Genomic DNA, 24774 nt, shown 5'->3' with positions numbered 1-24774 from the left:
CTAATTTCCCAACTATTTTGGGTTCATTTTAAGCTAGCCATATAGCAATTATTAAACAATAGTTGGGTTAAATAAAACTACCCAGCAGGTTGGGCAAACATTTAACCCAACCACTGGGTTAAAACAACCCAGTCGCTGGGTTTGTCCATTTTCAACCCAACTTGGGTTGTTTTTAACCCAGCATTTTTTAGAATGCACAAAAAGTATTCTCGTCCCTTCATAACATTAAGGTAAAACCACTGTAGTCATGTGGACTATTTTAATGATGTCTTTACTACTTTTCTGGACCTTGAATGTGGTAATTACATTGCTTTCCCTTGGGGATCTGATCTCATTTTTGGGTGAACTAACCCTTTAAGTTTGGAGCAAAAAGCTTCGTTATAACTCTCAATGCATTTCTCAGCACATAGACTCTCAACCTGGACTTTGTTTACTCTACTATGGGCTGAGACTATGTGTATGTTTGAGGTCAAACATTGCGCATAAGTGGGCAAGTTCATAAGGGGAAGGATATACAGATATAGTGTGTGTGAGAAAAACAGTGATGGATGTGTGTATTTGAGTTTATACCTGTCCTGGTTGTTCGCAGGGCGTCTGAAACTCAGCCTGCTGACACACTTCCTTCAGCTTCTTGTACTTGGGTAAGCTGTTGGAGTGTTGTGTATTCAAGTTGCCTCCTGAGTCATCTTTCTTGCGCAGGATTTTACTAGAATGACAAATGTGTTTGGTGAGTTGCTAGGCCACGTTTTGAAGTTGGCAGCCTCACTGAAGTTTCGGAAGCCTGGAAATCTTAGACGTCCCACCCAGATCAGCATCTCATTATTGCTGTGTGAAGAGCATTGCAGCTTTCACAGTACATAAAAACGATAGGACCAATATCTTCCAGGATATATTTTTTGTCTTAGTGATCTTGTAGTTAGTCCTACACTGTAAAAAGTTATTTTTCAAAGTTGTAAATTAAACATATTGAAGTATGTTATACAAGAAAGTTTAAGTTTTCTTTGTAAAATTTGTGAAATTTACTAGCAATTTTTGAGTGAAAATTGTCTCTAAACCAATTTTTTTTCTGTGTACTAGGCCCTGTCCATACGAACACAGGAATTTTCAAAACAGCAGCTTTTCTTATGCAGTTTGGCCGTTCATTCACATGTAAATGCAGTATCTGGTCACTGCAACTGGAGTTTCTAAAAATCTTCACCCTGGCAGGAGTTTTCAAAAAAGTTTGGTTTCAGTGTTGTCGTGTAAATGGTGAAACAGGAGATTTTGGCTTGTGATGTCGGAACCGGAACCAGAACCAGAACCGGAACCAGAACCAGAACCGGTAATAACCTTTTTTCAAGGCTTCTCATTGGCCAACATTGCTTTATGGTAAGGGTTATATCGCCACCTGTTGGTTTGGCATGCTCTTGACAGTGCTTCATAGAGTGTTTTTGCGTTTTCATGTCCATTTTTTTTTTTTTTTGCAATTTTTTTTTTGCAATTTTTTTTAAACGAAGGAGGAAAAACTCTGTTCATAAAAATACCCACGTACGTGTGGACTAGGCCTGTACATAAGAGTAAAAATGACATTTGTTAAGCCCAGCCACCCATAACAATAAAGCATCAAAAGGTAGAATTAGGATTTTAGAGGTGGAGGGAACCCAAAAATCTGGTGATTCAGATTTATAATATGAATGCAGTCCCCACAAAAAGCATAAATTAAAGTATTTTATGGAACTCAATAATAGAAATGCATGTATTCATGCTCATTTTGTCTATTTTTACATTTAAAAATGGCCTTCGCCATCATCTAACAATCATTTAAAACGTCTTTTTAAAATATAAAGTGCTGGAATGCCATTTTGAATAATTACAGCCTCCGCCTGTAGCGGAAATGAGGTGCTCTGCATGATTTCACCAAGGCTGATAAATGAAGTACTCGCTAATCTGACTTTTCACAAAATGGGAGCTGTCGTGACCGTGCGAAACAGGTTGAACTAATGGCATTTTGGTATAAACATGCTTCGAATCCATGGTCTGGCTTTATACACAACAGTTACTGAGTCACGGAAGCAACAGCCGGCACTGATCAACGATGTGCTTTAGGATTGCGCCATCTCTGGAAAACCTTCTTTTACTTAGCCTTAAGGAGAAACTAAGCACGGGCTGACTGTGGGAGCGATAATATGCCATTATGCAGACTGACAGCTCCATGTGAGTGACATGAGGAATGTTAGACCGAAATAGCAGCGTGGCTGTGCCCACGGCCACAGTTACAATATATATAGAGAGAGATTGCAAAGGCAATGTGAGTTAAATAGGGTAACCTCAATACCATACCCACATTCCTTACATCAGTCACAGAAATCAAGGAAAACGCTACGCACACATATCAAGTTTGAGTCTGATACCACTTGTAATATCATATAATTCCCCTGGGGAAGGATTTTTTTGTTCTGTCATGAGTGTCCTAGGTTACTGAAACATATCCGATAATGAGAGTCTATCTGTCATGTGAATATCTGAGCTCCTGAGAACACATTTGATCAAAGAATGTAAAAGTTTGATCGTACGTGTGACTTTTAATGGTAATTTGGATAGATAAATAATATTTTTGAGATATTTTGCTACATTTTTAGGTGAATTTGAACCAAGACACGTCAAGGAAGAAGGATGTTTGTGCAATGGAATCCTAAAATCATAACATGTACTTCTGATCTTATCTTTTTGGCGATTTTACAACGAAATCCTGGAATGGTTTGAATTGTATGCGGTGAGCCTCCTGTACAAAATAAATCAATTCAAATTTATTTTCGCACATTCTGCAGTGATTTTATAGCATGATTGAGAAGAGAGGCAATATTGTTTGTCTTACCCCCGCTCCACGAGGAATGTGTCCCTCCAGACTTTGGGTTTCCGGTTGGGTTTGAATCTGCAACATGAAAACGCAAATATTTTATTTCACTCAGTCTTCATGTCATTTGCATACCATAAGCAGATGTTTAACTTGGCCTGAATTATGACACCTTAATCTGTTCAACATCTCCTGCCATCGTGAGTGGCAGTGACCCCAGAACATTTCCAGCATTCTTTACTTGCCAGAAACCCTTTATAAATTAACTCCAAATGTTCACAAACCATTAAACTCAAGTTAATTAACTTAAAAGCAATAAACAGATACTACCCAATCATATATTACACTGGGAATGTGTTTATGGAGAGGATTTAGCTCACCTATTTCCAGTCTTATCCTGTTCCAGAAGCTTCAGGATAGATTTGCCATCCATATCGGGTGGAGTGTCCAGGCCAGCTATATCTAGGATTGTGGGTGCTAGATCAATGTTTAGCACAAGATGGTTGTTCCTGTGGAGTAATACAAAATAATTATTTTATTTCATTTTAATTTTATTTGATATATTTAATAGTATATTTTATATTTTATTTATTTTATTTTTTTTTTATTTATCTCTAAAAGGTATATATTAATATTCAAAATTTTGATATTAATATACAAATAAAAATGTATTTTAATGTGTAAAGCAAAATTTGTATTTATATTTATATTCTATTGCTAACAATAATCATTTTTAAAAGTTTTAAAAAATATATATATTTATTACAAAGTTGTGAAAAAACAATGTTGTGAAAAATTATTTTGCTAAAAACTAGTAATTCCTCAAATAAATGTAGAATAATTTATTTCATTTAATTTATTTATCACATGGAAAAAATAAATGTTTTATAAATAAATAAATTATTTAATTTATTTATAACTTAATTTATAAATAAATGTGTTATAAATTAACAAATGTGTTAAAAACAAATAAATGTATTAAAAATAAATAAAAAAATGTGTAATAAATAAATAAACATTTAAATAAAGTAATACAGTAAAAAAAGTGTATTATATTGTACAAAGCGTGCATTTCAAAGTTAACTTTACCTTGCCCCTGGCTCCACATTAGGACCTCTGACAAAAAACGGCACTCTGATGTCAAAATCATACGGCATAGACTTCCCTTTGACTAGGCCAAACTGGCCAATGTGGTAACCATGGTCAGCTGTGTAAATGATATAGGTATTATCCAGCTCCCCAGTGTCGATCAGAGCATTATATATCTGTAATGCAGAGCAAACACACATTTCCTTTAAATCATACACAAAGCCAGTTGAATATCCAGAATTGGGAGCAAGAAAGCCTAAACTACTGACCTTCTCCACCGAGTCATCTACAGACATCAGCGTCTGGAGCCTCTTCCTGTGAAGGTAGTTGGTGAACTCCATGTGAATTGGCTTCATTGGGCCGGTGTACTGCATGATCCAGTGCTTATCCATGTTTGGTGCGTAGTTATAGCTGGGAGTTCTGTGCAAATAACCACAACATGCTACTGTAAGGAAAACATGCACCTGTCTGCCATTTCACAACCACTTGTGGCTGTTGGAGTTGTCTGTTGTATAACATACTTGACAAGCAACAATAATAGAGCAGCCGCCCTTCCCCCTCCACGGAAACGTCCTAATTCTCCTCGCTAGGTGTTTTTCTTGGGTTTGCTCTCCATCTCTACTCACACCATGCTGAGAGTCTCAGGGTTTCTTGGCAGCGTTTAATCGTTTGAGGGTTGGCACATGCATAAGAAAAATAATAGCTTCCCCAGCCTTCGGGCCCAAAATAAAGTTTGTAATAAGTCCAGCAACGACAGGGCTATAACTCATTTGCATTTGAAGTGGAGAATAAAAAGCTGGGTAAACAGGAGGCTGCGGACTTGTTTGTGGAGCTAAAGCTACGAGATGGCCACCTGTTGACTGCAGTTGGCCTCCCTCCACAGCTGAAAGACATGGCCTTCCTTTGCTTTCCAGACCAGACTCTTGTGCCTGGTGTCACGTGTGAGTGATGGTCACAGGAAAGCTCCATTCTGCTGAGTGGATGGCTTCTGCCCTTTCCTCCTCAGTCTGTCTTTGTCCGCTCACTGAACTCTTCACCCAGCTAGCGAGGCACACTAATATACCACACAAAAGGAACCTGTCTCTTCGCATAGGTAGGGTAAAATAGGAATTTGGAGGTCAAAGGATAGAATTAGTCTGACTTTGTGACACCTGTCACAAAGCTGGGTGAAGAACATTTTTCTTTGAGATTAGATCCTCCTGTGTAGTTTCTGCATCACATTTCATGAATCTCTCTCAAAACTCTCAGCCTAATGTGAAAATCTGTTATTGAATAAAAAATAAAAACCTGATACTGAAAGTACTTGTCAAATCAATTTCATTAGCAGATTTAATCCATAGCAATGAAGACAATGCATTTAAGATTATTTTTATCATTTGCCATATTAGAAAGCTCACAGGTTTATGCAATGCTTTTCCTTACAGCCTGGTGCAAAAATGATCTGTGGCTTTATTTACCTTTTGCATGATGACTCTAGCAGGGTCACCTAGTATGATATTCTATTATGCAAATGAATAATAGAGACAAAATTTAGCCTATTAAAATAAATAAATAAATAAATAAATGTTTTATAATATAAATAATATAAATGTTTTACTTATATTATTTATATTTTTAGAAAAATATAAATAAATGCATAAAATATAATAAATGTGTAAAATAAAAAAATAAGTAAATGGTGTAATATATAAAAGCGTAAAATAAATAAATGCGTAAAACAGTAAAATATATAAATGTGTAGAATAAATGCGTAAAATAAACACACATAAAATAAACAAATAAATGCATAAATAAATGTGTTGAAAAATAAAAATAAAAATGTGTTAATGAATGAATGAATGAATGAATAAATAAATAAAGTTAAAATAAATAAATAGTGTTAAAAATAAATAAATGAGTTTAAATAAATAAATAAATAAATAAATAAATAAATAAATAAATAAGTTAAAAATACATATATACATTTCTTGAAGCCATAACCTTTTATATTTACATTTTTTATACATACACCTTATTTCTGTTTGGATGTGCATACTTTTGTTCATTTTTACACAGATGACAAATAAACCCCCAAAAGTGTCTGAAACCCTGCTGCATCATTCCAAAATGCAACCTGCGCCTACCATCTGTCTCCCTGTTCTTTTGGCACAACTTGCCAGGCAACCCTTTCGGCACCAGAGCGACTTGCCAGCCGATGTGAACCTTGGGGTATCCAAGTGTGATCTATTCAGAGCCCATGCACTTAAAAACATATTAATAACACAAAAGGGTCTTCTAAGACAATGCATTCCCCAAACCTACATAGTGAAAGGCATGATTGATATAAGAGAAGCCAGAAAGTTGTGTAGGAAGACAAGCTGAAAGAATTGTGAGAAAGAAATGGATAGGCCCGAGGGACAAAAGTGTGATGTTGCCCTGACCAGGATCCTGACATGCCTGGGATGTTAAGGACTTGAAGATGGATGGCCTGTTGCCACAGCACTGTGTGTGGAACAGGAGCCTAGCCATGAAACTGATGATAGTGCAGTGAAGCCATCAAGGTCTTGGCACCAGATTGAGGACCATAAAAATCTCATCCCCCATCATCTCGCTTGGCATGTGCCAAAAAATGTACGTGGTTGATAAATCACTTCAGTGTTATGGTGGTGGTGTCATGTGTGAAGAGCACTTCAGTGCACTGCCATCTCTTAAGAGTCTCTTTTTAATGGCTTATCCAAAAATATGAAGCCACAAAAATTCCTAAAGCTACAAATTTATATTTACCTGCAAGCCAAATTATAATGGTTTTAAATTTATAGGAAAATGATCTGCTTGGAATGCTACTGTTTTTCTGAAATGTGTGTCCCTTGGAATATCCCACTATAAATACATGCAGAACAATAAAAATATCTAGACTCAACAATTCAAACTCCAGGGCCTATTCTAGCAGGGCTTGGCTCTTGGACAGGATACACTGGGTTCAGTGGAGTTCAGCATTGTTGCTCTAACAGAGAGTAACTGAATGTTCTGGGAGTCACTCACATGTGCTGGGAAGCGTTTGGGAAGAGCTCGGAGTACTGGGGTGCTGAATCCTCTGGGCCATGAGGTGCTGCATGACTGATCACCATCATCACCGGCCGATGCGGGTACATGCGCTTGGACATTCGGAAGTAGTTGATGCTGTCGTTGGTTATCAAATCAGTAAAGTAGTCCTAGAATGGGCAGAATAAATTCATGCATACATTAAATGAATGCTGGATATGCTTTCTTTCAAGGTTTGAACAAATAAAACAAGTGTCATTGACATGATTTATTTTTATTTGTACTTTGGAATTTATTCAATTTATTTATTTATTTTATATATGTATTTATGCATTTACTGAATTCATTTTAATTTTATTATTTTACTTTATTATTGCATTATTCTATATTTATTTGTATTTTTATTTGAAGTATTTGAAAATGCAATTAAAATGCAATTCATTCATATAATTACTTACAAATAAAATGCAACACTTTGTTTTGATGGTCCAATTTAGACATTCTACTGACTATAAGCGACTTTGCCAGTGTCAACTTATTCTAACCCTAAGTACCAGTCCACTTGTACTCTAATAAGAGTTAGATGACATGTAGTTGCAAAGTTAATTATAGGTAGTAGAATGTCTAAAGTGGACCACTGAATTAAACCGTAACCATAAAATCCCTCAAAATCCCAAAAAATCCTATTTCTTAGAAAAAGAAAAAAAAACTCATTCATGTGATGCAACCCGCATGATATGAAAAACAAAACAAAAAGCACAAACCAAAAAACCCATCATAAAAAAAAAAAAAAAAAAAAAACACTAAACACTAAACAAAACACGCAAAACACAACAAAAAAGGAAAACAAATCATAAAACATCACAAAAACACAAAAAAAAAAAACCCCACCAAAACATGCAAAAAAACAAGGAATGCTATAGATAGGACAGAAGACACTAAAAATGGCCATGGTTAGTGAGACTCCCCAAAAAACTAATTTTCAAATTAATTCATATTAATTTTCATTTGAAAAAATATAAATTTTATTTTAAATGATTATTTTATTGTACATTTATTTATTTATTTTTTTCTTTTACATTTATCTATTTTTAAATGCATTTAATTTTATTTTGCAGTGATTAGGGTATGTGCGATGTGTTAAGAATATTACAAATATATTACTTTTTACTTGGTAACATTTCATGACATTTTAGAGTCATTACATTTAAAGTTTTCTTGAAAATGGTATAGATGTCTTTCAAAACCATATGAAAATTATTTAAGATTATTCTTTATCATGGACAATCTTTGTTATTGACCCTCATCAACAGAACTAATGCCCTGATGCTTACAACTCAGTACTGAGCATGACAAGGGCGTTGACTGCTTCACTCAATGTTAATAGAGGTTTGTAGCCCTCCATGGGTCTGGTGTTTTGACAACACTAAAGGTCTCAATCTTACTGCTATGAGGCAGCAGCAGGAATGTGTACAAGGGCTTGGGGGTAAAAAATCACGTGATACTGAAGCCGTAAGCCCTTTGATGGCAGTGCTCCTGGTCTGGGCTGGTTGTGGGAAAGTCTCCATCCCCCCTCTACCCACCCCATTGCTAAAACATGCAGCTACCGGCATCTCTGGGAGTGAAAGTCATGTGGAAGTTATTGTTTAGAGACGTGTTCAGTGGACCTTGTTCCTCAGCATTACAGCAAAACACATCCTTGTCATTTCAATGTCTCTGTTGTACCACTAATTGAACCAGCATGTTTGTTATTTTGGAAAACTATTCAGCATCATCTTGAATGTTTGAGTGAAATAGCATCTGAATGCACCTAACCTGTCCAATTTATTAAAAGATATTTTGCTTGGACTGAATTAAGGCACAAACTGTGCCTTTGGAGCAAATTTTTCATGGTTCACTTGACTAAACAGAACTAAAAGGCTACAGCTAATTTGAAACGTGTGGCATTCTTTGAAAACAGGAATCATAATGGATTAATTTTTGATGCAAAATTTGGAGAAACTTTTGCCCAAGAAGTTCTTATATAATGTTTATAGTTCTGCCTACCTGTTTAATCCCTTTAAGCATTAATCTTAACCTTTAAAAAAGGAGCTTAAGTATTCCTAAGGGTTTCCAGGAACCACTTGAACACCTAGCCACAAAATTCCTCCAGACCTCATGGAGAAACCTTCAGCCTCTTGTGCCTCTCCACTTGTGGGTAACTTAACACCTTCATCCAATTCAACAAGCAGGTTATTGACATTCAAGTAACAGTCCAAACATTTATTTGCTCATCCCTTAGACTGCCTCCAACTCAATTTATGCGCAAACCATGAAACCTCATTGCGGTTTCACAGGTAGCATGTTTTGGGGGAATTTGGAATTCGTGCTGAGAAGATCCAAATGTTTGTTTTGACCGCAGCTTCAAAACACTCTAGAGATGGAAGGTGGCCATATCCAATTAAACTTTTTAAAGTCAGATTTTATCACTTTGCTCATATTTGTAGGTCTTGCAGAAGGATAGTAAAGGTCTCTCTCTCGCGCTCTCGTCACAACTATAGATAGTGACCTGTAAACCATGTCTATGTTTGAAATGGAATACTAGTTTAAAACTGCACAGCATAAACTGTAAAGAAATGTGAAAGCAGTATGTGAAAAAATGCGGTACTGTTGTCACATGATGTATTGCACTCATATGTCATTCACTTAATGATGTGTCCAGTTATTTAGAAAATACAAACAAAACAAAACAAAACCTTAGTAACACTTTATTTTAAGGTGACGTAGTTACATGTTACTACATGTACTTACTAAATGAATAACCGTAAATGATGCATAATTACAATGAACTAACCCTAAACCAAACCCTAACCGCAACTCTACTCTAAAAAGTAATTCAGGGGACCTGTTACCACAACTTAAATACATGCATGGTTGCAAGTTAAAAAATATTATTTATTGTTTTAATTAAACCTTTTAAGTTGTATTTAAGTTAATAATAATGTTGATCATTACATCAACTTAATATTGTCTGTAATTGAAACTCAAATTTCTACAATGTAACTTTCACCTTAAAATAAACTAACCAAAAACTTAAAAAAAAAAAATTGTACAACTACAAATAATGACAATAATAATATTTTCAATGTAATTACATTATTTTACTTTGCATAATTCAAATTTGTGTAAAAACATTTGAATTATAAATGTTTAAAATGAAAAATACATTCTATGCACAGTACATACTATATACTGCAGAAAAGAGAAGTATGCCATTCCGAACGGTCTAAACGTCCACCACTTTCAAATCAGCAGCGCAAAAGCAGTAATTGTTTCCAAAAGAAACTTTGCCCCAAGGACATCATCTCTTTGCCTACCAAGTCTTATTCAGTGTAACCACCTGATGATACACAAGACACCGGTGTAACTCATGCCCATGCCCCCTTTAATCTAACCACATTCCATGTGGAGTCATCCAACCCAAATTTTATATGTAATTAGAGGCCTGAAATTAGTCAAGAACAGACCATACAATTGAGTATAAACTGAAAATTGAGTTTAAAAGAAGCCTTTGGCACGCTGACAGGGCTATGAACTTATGTGACCAGGCGCACATACCTTGGCATAATCTGCGCCGTGCTTCTCCTTGTTCCCGTTCCGACAGACGGTGTAATTATAGAAACGGGAATTTTTGATCAGCCCCACCCATTCACGCCACCCAGGTGGGATGTAGGTGCCGTTATACTCATTGAGGTACTTCCCAAAGAAAGCTGTGGGACAAAATAAAGACAACATATAAACTTAAAGTATGTTCAGTGAGGTTGACGCAAAGACTAAAATTATCATTTTATGACAACAGTCTCAAAACACTGCCTTTGAACAGTACCTGTAAATGTCTGTCTTTATTTACATTGTATTCATGTCTTCTCTACCCTTTCCCCTCTAAGCTAAGCCAAAACATCTTCCAAAAGAGCCGGGCATGCAGCCAGTCTGCCCTGGAGAGTTAATTGTAGACTAACACATCAGCTGGAAACCACAAGCAGTGGTAAGGCTTGAACCCCTGTATTCAGGGTCAGAACGTGCTGCCACTCAAGACACACAACACTGGGCTACCAGTATGTTTAGCTTCCACAAACCAGACAAATTAACAATGGGAAGCAAAAATCCCATGAAACTGCAGAACACAAAAATTCCTAGTACATATTCAGAATGGTACTAATTATACAAGAGATATGATTCATTGTAAACTAATGTTATTAATAATCCTACATGAAGACATTAAGCAAAATTTGAGCATTAATATCAGTGAGCAGATATGTATTGTTTTTGTTTTATATTTTATATATGTAATATTTTCCCTGCAGAATTGTGGTAATGTAAACCTGAAATGTCTTATTTTTAATATTTAGATTAATAAATTTTAGAATATTCACACACGCAAAAACAATGTACACTGCCATTCAAAAGTTATATATATATATATTTTTATTATTATTTTATTAAATAAATGTATTATATATTTATTAAATTAATACCTTTGCATTAATTTGATCAAAAGTGACAGACTTTTATATATTATATATAAAATATTGATATAAAAATGCAAAATACATTAAAACAAGTCATATTTAATTGTAATATTAGTTCACAATATTACGTTTTTTACTGAATTTTGATCAAATATGCATAATATACTGTAATGCTAGCCAGAAGAAAAATTGTTAATTGCGTTAAATATTTTTTATGAGTTAAAAAAAAAAAAAAAAAAAAAAAAATTGGCCGCTATATTTACATGAACATTTTATTTATTGGCTTTATACCTTTATTTTTTATATAATAGCGAGCAACATCCACGAAACAGGACATGATGCAAACTGGATTCAAACCTGTTTCAAATCAAGCAAGTTAGAATGAGTCATCGGCCTCTCATTTGGTTTCTCACCTGTTCGGTATCCAGTGTTGTTGAGATAAACGGCAAAGGAGCGTGGCTCATGCTGAGCTTGCCATGAAGGCGAGGAACAGTTCTCATTGTTGGTGTATGTGTTGTGGTTGTGGACATACTTCCCAGTCAGCATGGAAGAGCGTGATGGACAGCACATGGGAGTAGTTACAAACGCATTTGTGAATGACGTTCCACCGTCCTCCATGATCTTGCGAGTTTTGTTCATCACCTGCAATGAGCCTGACAAACCAAGCCAGACAAATGCAAGTTCAGTAAAGTATGTTTGAGAAGTTAAAACATTTAACACATCTTAATATACACCATGCAGTCAAAAGTAGCCTCTGAAAGTGTTAGATGTGGAGAAGGATCCCTGCAGTTCTGTGGCAATGCAACGACTGGTTGTGGTTCCAGGACTAAGGCCCTTATCCTCTCAGATGTCTGAGGGAAGCCATTAAATATTGAGAGAGGAAATAAGTCAAACCTGTGATGACAGTCTGAGATTGAGACCCATTGGATGTTATGCTCTCAGAGGAAGGAACTTGATCCAGTTACAACAGTTAGGCTTACCAAATGGGACAGATACCAAGAGAGGGACTTGGGTGGCAGAGCAAGACTACTAAAAACAAGCAAGCTAATGTTCCCAGGACTGAAGTCCGAGAAGGCTAAAGTCTTTTACTTTCCAAGGCTGAGTTAATAAATGAACAACTTAAACTAAACGGAGCTCCTACAAGAGACGACTGGCAATCCTACTGAAAAAGACCATCACCAGCACATTTTGAATGCTGGTGTTCCCACAAGGCTTTTTTAAGCAGTTTAACCAGCAAGACTGTCTTGGTTTAGCTGAAACCGTAAATAAACACTCCTGAACTGGCTAATCAAGGTCTTTGGGATTACAAGGCAGATGTATTGGAGCCAAATCCTGAAGGAATTGATCCTCCAGGATCAAGACTGAACATTTTATACCTTCGTCAGCTGTTATCACTAGAAACATCATGTTGGTCAACCAGCATCATGTTTGGCTGTACTGGTCCACCAGCTAGACAGGCACTAACTTAAACCAGGACTGAACCAGTATGGAAACTCATGCTGGTTTAAGATGTTCTTTCCAGCAGAGCACTTCAAAAAGTGATGAGCTTACTTTAACAAAACACTAAACATTCTTAATTCAAGATATATTTACTGTACTTAAGAACAAAATTACTCTGGATATCTTGTTTTCTGGGAAAAAACTCCCCATCAAAATTAAGTAAGTTTATGCATAAAACAAACAAACAAATATCTGACAATGGGGTAAGAAAAATAAATGGTCACTTTAGATTAGGGTCCAATTCTCACACTTAACTCACAATTAACTACAGCTTTTGCTTCAAACTCCCAATTACTGCTTATTAATAGTTAGTAAGGTAGTTGTTAAGTTTAGGTATTGGGTAAGATTAAGGAATTTAGAATAAGGCATTAATATGTGCTTTATAACTACTAATAAACAGCCAATATCTATAGAAATATGCATGCTAATAAGCAACTAGATAATAGTGATAATTGGACCCTAAACTAAAGTGTTACCAAATAAACATTTTTCTTAACCGACGGGAAGATATTTTTTGTGTTAAAAAAACAAAACCTTAATTCTGATATATTTTTCAGAGAACAAAACAGAATTTTGTTTTTGTCATTTTGCTTCTCAAGGAAATGTATCTTGACTTGAGTTGCAGATCATATCTAAGAATGTTTAGATATTTGTATTGGGAAAAAAAAAAAAAAAAAAAAAAAAATTGAAATAATGAAAAATGAATTCAAATCTCCAAATACTGAAGTAGAAAGTGCAAATTAAAACATCTAAATTAGTGAGGAGAATAATAATTTAAAAAAAAGTTTCATCTACAGTTTCATTCCCATGTTTCTCCAAGTATCATTATGGTTTTTGGAGATCTCTACAGTAACTTTCCAGACTACTTGCTGATTCATAACTGATGCTTGCCGAGTGCTGACAAAGCCTCAAGAGAGTCGTATGAGGTCTCCACCTCATTCGTCTGCAGAACAGATGGGCCAGTAATAATGAATTGCATATGGTATACTCACCCAACTCCACATCCTGGTCATCTGTCATGATGAGTATGATGTTGGGTCTGATGTTTCGGCGGTCACCTTGAACCCGCCCACGCAGGCCCTGACCACGGGTGGTGAAACCAAAGCAGACCAGTGGGGCAGCCAGGACCATCATCCAAGCTAGATTCACCAGCTGCATCATGGGACTGCAAACCAGGGCGTCCGAACACAAATCAGAAGCCTGGAATCCTCACAAGGTAATCTGTTTGGAAAAAAGCAAAGAGATGTTAATGCTTTGGGATTTCCATAGAGGTCAAAACAAATGTTACTTTGGTTAACAGAAATTGGAGAGAGACTAAAAAGAACCACTTTTCCTTCCTTTGCAAGACAATTCCAGATCACTGTCTGCGATTTGTAATAAATCTTTAGCATCTGTTTTAAACTTGATGCCATCTATTTTCACATCCACAAGTACCGGAACAGACCATAGAAAATCTCAACCTTTGCACTGAAAATAAACATAAAACACCCTCTTAAAAAGAGTCAACACATATTAAAACTTCCAACATGCTTCCAGGACGTGTGCGTCCACCAAAATCAACACTAGCGGAATCATTTTTCATAATGAACAGTAAAACACAAAACACTATAAACCCTACCTGTACAGTTCTTAGCTTAGCAGCATCACGTGGCATCAATACACCCAATATCTTTACTTCAGTCTTGCACTCATATTTACAGACACTTTCTTCAAGTCAGAGAGGCCTGAGTGTCTCTCTCCGTGTGTGCAGACAAGCCAGTTCTTTCTTTCTAATCAGTCACACTACTTCAGTACTATTGAGGCTTTGCTATTGGCTATTAGGGTCTGGACTGGCCCACACCCAGCCAATCACGTTTTATAGCAGGACTGTCAGTCAGAAGGCCCAGAGCTTGTGACCCCTAGCGGACACCCGGTGGGAATTACGAAGCCAGTACAGGGGGTAGAGGGTTCCGCTACATTAACCCTTGTGCTGCGGTCACCAGTCACAGACTTACACACTCACCCCTTTACACAGCGCGGCATTCGCTCTACACCAGCAAATGAAATCTTTCATATTCCATAGACATGCTCAATTTCCTAAAAGCCATGTCTTGGGTTTTTGTACGTATGCATTGGTGATTTTTCACATTTTAATTTACCTGATGACTGGCTGCATGCACAAAAGTATGTTTGATTGATATACCCATCCAGTTTCTCTGTGAGTTTATTGTATGAACCTTATGGAGGGACCATATTGCCTGTGGCCTCATGCTGATCTTTGTCTTCAAATCAATGAGCTGTTAAACAATATGGGCATTTATGCACCTGAGGCTCACCGCATGGCATTCATTTGGCTTGATAATTTTGTTTGCCGAAGAAAGTAACTTAATCGTCATGTCATACTTGTGACAATAAGACCAGTGAGAGTAGAAATAAATGAGTAAATTGGAGTCAGCACTGGTTTTACAGTATCAGCACAAGGCCAACGGGTCCACATATTCAAACTTAACAATACTCCACTTGAAAGACGGGAAATCCCTTCAGAGTTAGTGACGTAAATCAAAATCATATTGTAAACCTGCCTTGAACATTGAGGGAGATAATATCAAATGGGTGTAGTCTTTTTTTTTTTTTATTCAAATGAAAAAGAATTTAATGGAATAAAAGAAAAAAAAAAAAAAAGAAAAAAAAAAACAGTAAAAAGTATAATTTACTGCAAGCTATTTGCATTTTTTTTTTTTTTTTTTTAAATATGCATTTTCACTGTTAATCATAAACCTAACATGCCTAAAACAGCCACTTAATGTTTCTTATCACATTGAATTATGAATTAAATTACATGAATCACATAAATGATAAAGGCTGTTCAATTCAAAATGACAAAATTTGACAATCAAAAGTCAAATACTTTGTATCACTGAATATTAATGTTCGCCGTTTAACATGTCTATCATAAAAAAAAAAAAGTTATAAAAGTTATTTTGCATCTTACCTCACTCTCTTTCACACTCGGCTTCTGTGAATACATAGTAAAGCTCGTCGACTTTGAGTCGACTGGTCATATAAAACACTGACATTGCTTTTTTGGTTACTTAAAAGAAAAACTGTCACTGTATGAAATGATAACAATGTATCAGTGGCGTGCAGTGGTGCTCTGAAATGAGGAGGCAATTTTTTTTTTTTTATGAATCATTGTAAATTCATGTGCATTACTCTTAAAGTTGACAAATCTTCCTTGTTAAATGAACATTACATTACAGTACATCAAAAAAAAAAAGAAAAAAAAAGAAAAAAGAAACCAAATACAACTCTATTTTGTAATTTTACATTAACAATGTAATTTTCTATTTATCAAAATCAAGTCAATCTCATCAAGTGTTTTAAGCATTTCTACATTCATTTCAAAATAATAACTAAAGGCAATAATAATTTAAACAATATATTTTATTTGTTTATTGCGGTTTTTCTTTTTAATTGTCAACCTAGAATATTTTGGATCATCAGTCATGCTCCATTAACACCGTCTGTCACAGACACGAATTGCATTTTTAATTTCACCAAGCTGATTGCACTAAAAAACCCCGCAGTAATCATGCTTTCAGTCCATTTCAAGTTTGATTTTGACGTAACAAAGTAGTGATATATCTAACTGGGTGATCTGTTTACTTTTCGATTAGTCTTCCGATTGACGCCATCATTCGTTCAGTCAAACCTACGCGCGGAACGCGCACGTCAACGAGAGGCGGGATTTATCGCACAAACCAATCATATCCAATCATAGCGCGATGGAGACATTGCCTCCTCTCACGTGACTTTCCCCCATTCATTCTCAATTACCCCCCACATAACCCACCGCACGCCGGGGTTTTGATGATTTTCTATAGATTCCTATGAGAGGAAAGGGAGGCATGACTCCTCTGTGTAACTTTACCTGCCGGTGTCGCTTTTGGGCAGTGTTCCTTAAGAAATACGCGTGACTTGCGCTCTTTTTAATGTCATAATTTGTAATATTTGTGTTGTTTTATATGTAATATGGATTATTTTCTCATCCTATTTTTTTGAGGAGGCACTGCCTCCCTTGCCTACTCGGAGGAAACACCCCTGCAATGTATATATAAAAAAAATCATCAGATGGATATGACATTAGGGTGAGTTAATAATGCCAATTTTCATTTTTACATTGTTGACCATTCCTTTAAGTGTCACTCTTTGAAGTACATCTAATGTGACATCCTAAGGATCTGTTAAATGGAAAATCATGTGCTTGCCCTTCATCATTGTGTAGATGATGGTCTGCCTCTCAGATGGGTCTCTAAGTGCTTTTTTGGACAGAGTGGATTTGAGACAGGCAGCATGAGGGATAGTCAGTCCAGTCACCCTGACAGCACTGTGCAAACACTGGCGCTGTTTAGACAAACAGCAGGGAACGGCAGGGTCCAGTCAGACCAGAGTGCGCGCACACACACAGCATGACTTCCAGATCTCATGAAAACCTCCTAAGGCCCAGAAAATATATAGAGAACGGCTTTTAATTCCATTAAAATTTCATTCTGACACATGCTTCCTTTTCATCATTTGCTTTATGTCTACACTGTGCAAATTAGATTGACTTTTCAGCATCAGTATCCAACTTAAAGTGCTAATTAAATCCTTTCATTGACCTTCTCATGTAACACTACAAGTTGAACTACTGTGATGAGCCTCCAGCAATTTGAAACTAACATTATTAACGTCAGCCAAAAGGAAATAAAAAGTTCACATGAGCCAATACTGTGCTATTTAGCTCAATCATGTGTTCCTCAAGCAACCCTGAATTAAACTGTCTCTGCCCTCAATGATGACACATTCACCCTCATTCCAGCACTGTAATTTTAGAATACAGTCAACCCAAAATAGCTCTTCTATTTTCTTCCCTGGAGGGAAAAAGGGTCGTGAATTATAATTTTGTTTTAATTACCCTCATTACTGTGAAAATATGTTCCAGTTGGTGGCACTGTCAAGAACATAAACCACTACTTTGCTTTTCTCTGACGCACTGACCCTTTGCCTGCAAAAAAACAAAACAAAACAAAAAAAACCCAGACCTGCTATCCTCCATTTCCACAAATAATGGGAAACAAAGCTTCCGCACTTCCATGGCTCTCTGACACTGAATCAGCACTGGGCTGGTATGCAAAAATGATGTGATGTTTGTGTCTGAAGCCTTCAGTGGAAAATCTGGTGACTTCCTCTGGCTTTAGTCAAACTGTTATTCAGATTAATGTGCTTGTAATGTGCAGAACAAAAAGTACTTCCAACTCACTCACTTTTAAAATGTATTATGCAACTATTTAAAAGTCGGTCATTGTAGTACGGTCACCATGATTTTGCCAAGACAGACATGTTCCTGGATTAACATATTTTGTTGATCCTAGAACAACATTCCTGTCTGAAAATTTAGTCCTAACCCTATCCTTACCCCTAAACCTAACCCTACGCATAATGTGTCTCCAAAATTAGAGGGAAATAACAGTGACTAACACTGATGTAGGAGCACCTAACCCTGGTTGTAAGCCTAAACTTGAAAAACCTGTAAACGTTTCCGTTAAATCTGATTGGTTGATGTGTGAAAAATCACATTCACCACTGAAGTTCAGTGGATATCTGAGTGTCCAGATCTCTGCAATAAACTCTGGAGAGGTCATAAAGAACCGCCAAGTTCCTAAAAATATATTCTGAAAAATTAGGGAATGCACGAAAGGACGGATGGATTTAAAAGCAAGAACGGAAGACAATTAATTCTGAGATCTTTTAAAGATTACATTTATGTGTTAAAAGATTTGTGGGGAAAAAACCCTAGTGAGCAAGATAACAGCAAAGTATTCTAAAAGGAACAATTATGTATAAAATTTATAACAATTTCACCACTTGAACCACAGTGACTTGATAATTAAGATCATTTTAAATTGTAGTTCATGGTCTTCATTTACCCCAACCGGCTGCGCACATTTGCCAAGCACAATGCCTTTGTAGGCCTGCATTGCTGAGAAACACAAGAAAGCTTTCTTCTTGGTCACAGATGAGCACCCGAGCAAGCATCGTCTCAGCCCCTTATTGTTTTTAGGGATTAGAGGAAATGACCCAGTAAATTAGCCTCTACTGTACTAATCAGGGCTAAGCTGGACAAATAATATTTGGGATTTATTAAGAAAAAAAGGTCTTGAAGGTTCAAAGGAGCAAAACAAAAAGGCTACTATTGGACTTTTCATGCCTGAAACACAGCTGCCAAAAAATAGCCCCTTATGAAAGAGGCGCAATTTTCAGATTAATGGATGACAGGACCAGGGTCCTTCAATGTGATCCAAAATCTGTACGTTTATGATTTCACTATGCTTTCCTCCCCCCTCCATGTATACTAAAGCATCCAGCATCCCCCCCCACCTTCCTAACCACATAGCGGTGTTTTCTACCATGTAGCACTATCAGAAACAGCGACTCAGAGGTTCTTGGCAAGCAAAAAACCACCACTGCTGCTTGTGGTATAGGCTCAGACCACATACTTTCATGCGCCCTGAACCCCCTTTGACCCACGTGGTAATGTGGGGTGGTTAACCCAAACCTCAAGCACCTGGACTCTCAGAAGACTCTCCAAAATGAGGTCTGTCGAATTCACAGGATTCACAGGTAAGGATAGAAGAGTTCCTGGAGGAAGAGGCCACACGATTAAGATCAGAATGTCATGACCCTGCACATTCTTTCCAACCGCGCTGGGTTTTATAACATCTAGACTGCATCACGAATAGTCTGGTTTCTGTCAATCCCTCGTCCAGGAAGACGAAAATGGCAAGGCCACATTCGTAACATGTGCGATCAGCTTCTAAAAATCACTTAAATGAAAACCCTGATCCTTGTCAGCTTGAAATAATTCCTTTTAAAAGCAAAGCACCATACAAGAACACATCCTTCACCATGGCAAAGTTGTTTGTGCATCTTCATTGCAAATGAGAGTCCCCTGTGAGCCAAGAATGAGTATAAATCAAACCAGATGGCACGGCTAAATAGTGAGTCAGCCATTCATAAATGCAAGATTTCCATAGACAAAGACAGTCTTGAGGGCTAATCCCCCTTTCCATTCCCTCACTATAGAGACTTTGCTCGGTCCCTGCTCTCCACAGAATGTGCCTGTAAAGCAGCCAAGTCACTTGAGAACAATCAGGAATAAGAACACTTCACAGTTTATTAATTGTGACAGTTGCATTTTAATTATCAAAGAGTCCAAGGCAAGATTTGTTTTAACTTTAATGGTGCCGTTAAATCGATTTATGCAGGGCGACGCTCAAAATATCTCATTACTAGACAGATATCTGTCTAGTAATGAGATGAGTAATTAAATGAAAATTTTCATTTTTGGGTGAACTGGGAGATCATCTGAAGAGTTTTATGTAAAAGACAGGCTGTTTAAAGACTGGGATCATATAGGGACATGCACATAGATAACTATTTCTGCCGAGGCCGTTCGCATATTTCTGTATACTGATTATTCCCATCGGGAAAGAAATGATTACTTAGCCACAGAATTTTGAGGTTTGGATTTTGCAACGTTTCTTTTTTTAAAATCAGCCAGGACTTCACTGCTCCATCCACAGTGTCAAACCCTACAGTGTCGAGGAGTACTGTGGCCAGGGCACACCGCATGAGCCTCCGTCTACAAGAGCCATCCACCCACATGGGAGTGAGGAAGGCCAACAAAACTAGTGTGATGTGACCAGTTTTAGAGTTTGTAGCTCCTCTTTGTTCAATCACTTTCGGGGCACATTTTGTTCTCACTGATGGAACAGACGACTGATTATGTGGTAAGAACAAGACTGTGGAATCTGACTGAAGTGGTTTCAGTTTGTTCTCACGCCACTGGACCACATTCTGATTAATCACTGTAGAGTGAATGGATACACTGCAGTCGCATGAACGACAGCCATCCCAACTGACTCTCACGCAAACACCTTTTCTAAATGGGAAAAGCACATGCAACTTTGTTACTCTGCCTGAAAGCTCGGAAGAAACTTTTCAGATTAGTCACTGAAACACTTTACAATACAGTTTCATTTGTTAAGTAAGCAATAAGGTACAAGAGGCTGCGCTGTATCGTGAATAAGTCACGGCTGAAGGGCGTTGTTGGGCACGAAACGAAGCGGAGTGCCTGCAACCCCTTCAGCCGTGACTTATTCATGATACAGCACTAGTCTCGAGTACCTTATTGCTTTTATAAAATGGTTACCACACAATACAAATATTAAAGCCAAAAATACATGTATCAATGCAACTTTCATGAAGAAAATTTCACTAAAAGCCTTCCTTCCGCCAGAAAAAGAGTCCCTGACCGTGAACAGCAACAGAAGTTACATTATTACGCCATTATTATTACTAATGGCAGCAAAGAACACTGAACAAGACGCAACTGACAAATACGGTCACGGGAAATAAGTAACGGGAAAAGGACAAGATAATACAGACGACATTTAAAAGAGATTTTTTTTATTATGAACATATGACTGACCTGAAGGAAAATGCTAAATCTGAATGCAGGTAATAAACTCGCTCACTCGATCTACTAGTAAATATTGAAATTAATATTAAGATTAATAAATGCTGTAGAAGTATTGTTTATTCTTAGTTCATGTTAACTAAAAGCAGTTAACTAATGAAACCTTATTGTAAAGTGTTACCATGAAGTTTTAGTACATTTACAGTCCTATCTGTACTAAAAATATTTTGAATTAGTCCCATATCACAGTACATTGTGAACATGCAAAATTAAATACAATTATAAGCCTATATTTTACATAAACTATTTCAATAATAAATTACATTGTTATTAAATTATTTGTATTGAAATTTTATAATATATAAATTTATAAATAGAAAATGAGAAATTAAAAAAAAAACTTCATATCTGATACTAATATATTGTGCATCCCTTAAAATAGATTCTGATGGTTCTCTGAAGCTCCCAGTGCCTAAAAACAGCAATGAATGCAAATAATGACTGTAAATAAAGTTTACAGCAGTTCTAGATGAAAAAAAGAAATCTGAATTAAATTACACAAACAGAAAGCCCAATTTCTACATTTGAATGACTACAGAAGCTCCATGACAAAAGCCACCTAAGCCAGAGAGACCACCTCCCAATGGGAGGTGGTCTTTCAAAAACGTTCTTTCAAATGCAAGGCTGTATGCTTCAAAAATCCAACTGATGTTCCTAGGTAGCTTTTCTCTTTGGCACTTGCCATGTTTGTGTGTGCATCGAGAGACTTGACTTATGCCAAGGTAACAGAAGCTTTTCTATCTTGTAGAACAGCTGAGTAAACCTCCAAAAATCAAATCCGCAGCGGCAGCAGTTGTCAACAGTGCGATGCCAGCCAGCATAAAAATGCCACTGTCCAAATAGGAGAGCATGCCATTTGGATGCCTGTAGACCAAAGATCTCCATCCTGACCGAGTTATCTGGTGGTTTTTGAAGAAATTGACTAAAACAACCAAATTCTAGTGGTTGCGTAGTTTTTTTAAAAAGCCAAAATGCAATAGCTTAGGCCTTTACAAGATACACATGAACTACTATGAACCATTACTTCATGATTTCTGTTTCTTTCTTTGTAAGCTTTTATGAAACTCATTTCAACAGGCACTGGACTATATTTAGCAGAGAACTGTTTGTGTTTAACCACCATATTAAATGGCATAAAGGCTTTGGCAGTGTGGTTTCAAAGCAAATGGCAGTGACTTTCATCGAAAACAGGTCTTATGCTAATCTCCATCCCTCCAACAGGACCCCAAAGAGGGTCCTGTTACCTGAGGGCCCCATTTCATTAATTATGAATGTATGTAAATATCATTAAATAGTCTGCCTCCCACAGACTTCAAAGTCTTAAAGTCTTGTCTTGAAGAGGCTCTTTGTGGGGAGCTGGAATCTCAAATCAATGAGAGTTGGGGCTACACAGCATGACGCAACAAATAAAAACCTGGCAACTGACAAAATTATTCTGTGGCAGCTGGTTAGGACAAAAACACAGATTTAAGGCCCTGATATAAATCATGGCAAAATTCTTTTTTGCTCTTTGCTCAGGATAAAAAAAAAATAGTGTGAAATACCTAAGATAGCAAATATCCTAACACCATACTCACTGCTGGGAGTGGAAGTAAGATGAATATAAATATTTGCTGTGTACTTTCTACTCAGTCACACAGTAAACACAAAAAAATGACAGTGGTGAGAAAAAAGAAGTTAAGAAAGCATCTGATCACAGCGACATGGATATGGTTGCATAAGCGCTGCAATTCGGCATTCCAAACAAGTCAATTCACGTTTTTTTTTTTTTTTTTTTTTTTTTTTTAAATAGCACATTATAGAATAGATTGTTTAAGCAAGTATTAAGACAGTATTAAATATGAAAAACAAACATGTATCCAACTGCCAGAGACACGTGATTTCAGTAAATGAGGCTTTGTTACATCCTAAGTGTTTCGAAATTTCAATGGTTCACCACTAGGGGCGTGACTTTGGCATTTTGATACACGCTCTGAACCACTGTGTCAAAACAAAAGATTCGTAAAGCTTCGAAGCTTCATGAAACAGTGTTTTGAAATCGCCCATCACTAGATATTGTTGAATAAATATTTGGCGCACAAAAAGTATTCTCGTTGCTTTATGACATTAAGGTTGAACCACTGTAGTCACATGAACTGTTTTTAACCTCTTTAGTAGTTGTCTGGGCATGTGTTAATTATCTTGCTGGCAATGGAGGCATTACTGAGCAATTGGATTGGAGCCATATATCAAAAATATCTTTATTTGTGTTCCGAAGGTGAACGGAGGTCTTACGGGTGTGAAACAACATGAGGGTGAGTAATTAATGACAGAATTTTCCTTTTTGGGTGAACTAACACTTTAGTAGTGAAAATTGTTCCTCATACTAAAGTGTTACCCAATTAGAATTACAACTTCAGTTTCTACTATAAAAAGGAGCTCTCCAGTGTATACATGATTTTATTTACATTTTTAAAGACTGAACAGAAGAAATTAACTGGAAAATATTTCCACGTCAAAGGAGGGAGTCCCAAAGCATACCTACCTATTACGTATTTGCTACAAACCAATGGTATTTTGAAAGTGGCAAGCCATTACCACAGAAGAGAAATCCAAACAAACTTCGTTTTGGCCCGATTTTGCTCAAGACGACGGCACAACAGTTTGTTCTTTGACTTCGCTTGAAGTATATAGAGGCCTTAAGATGGCAGAAAGAGAACAGTGGTAGAACAAAAGATCAAGTCATTTTTTTCTTCTGTGAACTTGCGCAGACAGTTTGAGGTCTTAGATTTTGAAACATTGATGCCATGGCCACTTTAGTTCCCCAGTCTGCCAAGCTGCTTTGCTATGCCAGCTCACATTAACAGGTTCTCCAATGACACTGGCCTTGCACACACCCTCACCCAGCTGCAGCTGATGGCAGTCGACAGTGCCGTCGCTCAAGAACCCCAGTCACTGGGCCTCACTCACACCTTAAAGCCCACCCAAAACCCCACTCTAATCTCTAAACTAAGCACACATCACTACTCTTTATTTCTAAATACCAAGGCAGGGGGGCTGGAGCCACCTTGGAGAGTTTTATGATTTTTCCATAATCCAATATACTAGCACCAGAGAGGCCCCCGAAGTCACGCTGTCTGAGAGCGACGGTGGAGCTATAGGTGACCTGTACTGTGGCATATGTGACTCAGGAGTGCCGGTGGGTGCCGTGCAGCATCTCAATGACTGTGGGAGAGAAAGAGAGAGCAGCTCACAGGCTTAAACATACAGGGCACAGAATTCAG

General features: G+C 37.0%; 1 protein-coding gene across 5 annotated transcripts in view; it reads right to left on the bottom strand.

The window, feature by feature from the left end:
• sulf1 (sulfatase 1) overlaps nt 1-24774 on the bottom strand; it is a 100724-nt gene that overhangs the window by 13255 nt on the left and 62695 nt on the right. For 4 of the 5 annotated variants that reach the window (XM_067377293.1, XM_067377296.1, XM_067377292.1 and 1 more), the window contains exons 2-10: nt 13944-14172; nt 11865-12104; nt 10541-10692; nt 6944-7113; nt 4192-4342; nt 3923-4098; nt 3214-3342; nt 2855-2911; nt 571-706 (exon numbers count right to left, since the gene is read on the bottom strand). In XM_067377293.1, coding sequence (XP_067233394.1) covers nt 571-706; nt 2855-2911; nt 3214-3342; nt 3923-4098; nt 4192-4342; nt 6944-7113; nt 10541-10692; nt 11865-12104; nt 13944-14112 — 1380 coding nt within the window. In that variant the 5' untranslated portion in view covers nt 14113-14172. Of the gene's footprint in view, nt 1-570; nt 707-2854; nt 2912-3213; nt 3343-3922; nt 4099-4191; nt 4343-6943; nt 7114-10540; nt 10693-11864; nt 12105-13943; nt 14173-14569; nt 14604-24774 lie in introns of those variants that run through there. The other variant, XM_067377294.1, reaches the window with a different exon arrangement.

The sequence above is a fragment of the Chanodichthys erythropterus genome, chromosome 23 (assembly GCF_024489055.1).
Source record: "Chanodichthys erythropterus isolate Z2021 chromosome 23, ASM2448905v1, whole genome shotgun sequence".
Lineage (NCBI taxonomy): Eukaryota > Metazoa > Chordata > Actinopteri > Cypriniformes > Xenocyprididae > Chanodichthys > Chanodichthys erythropterus.
The sequence above is the reverse complement of the archived record's forward strand: the minus strand, read 5'-3'. Positions and strand labels throughout refer to the sequence as shown.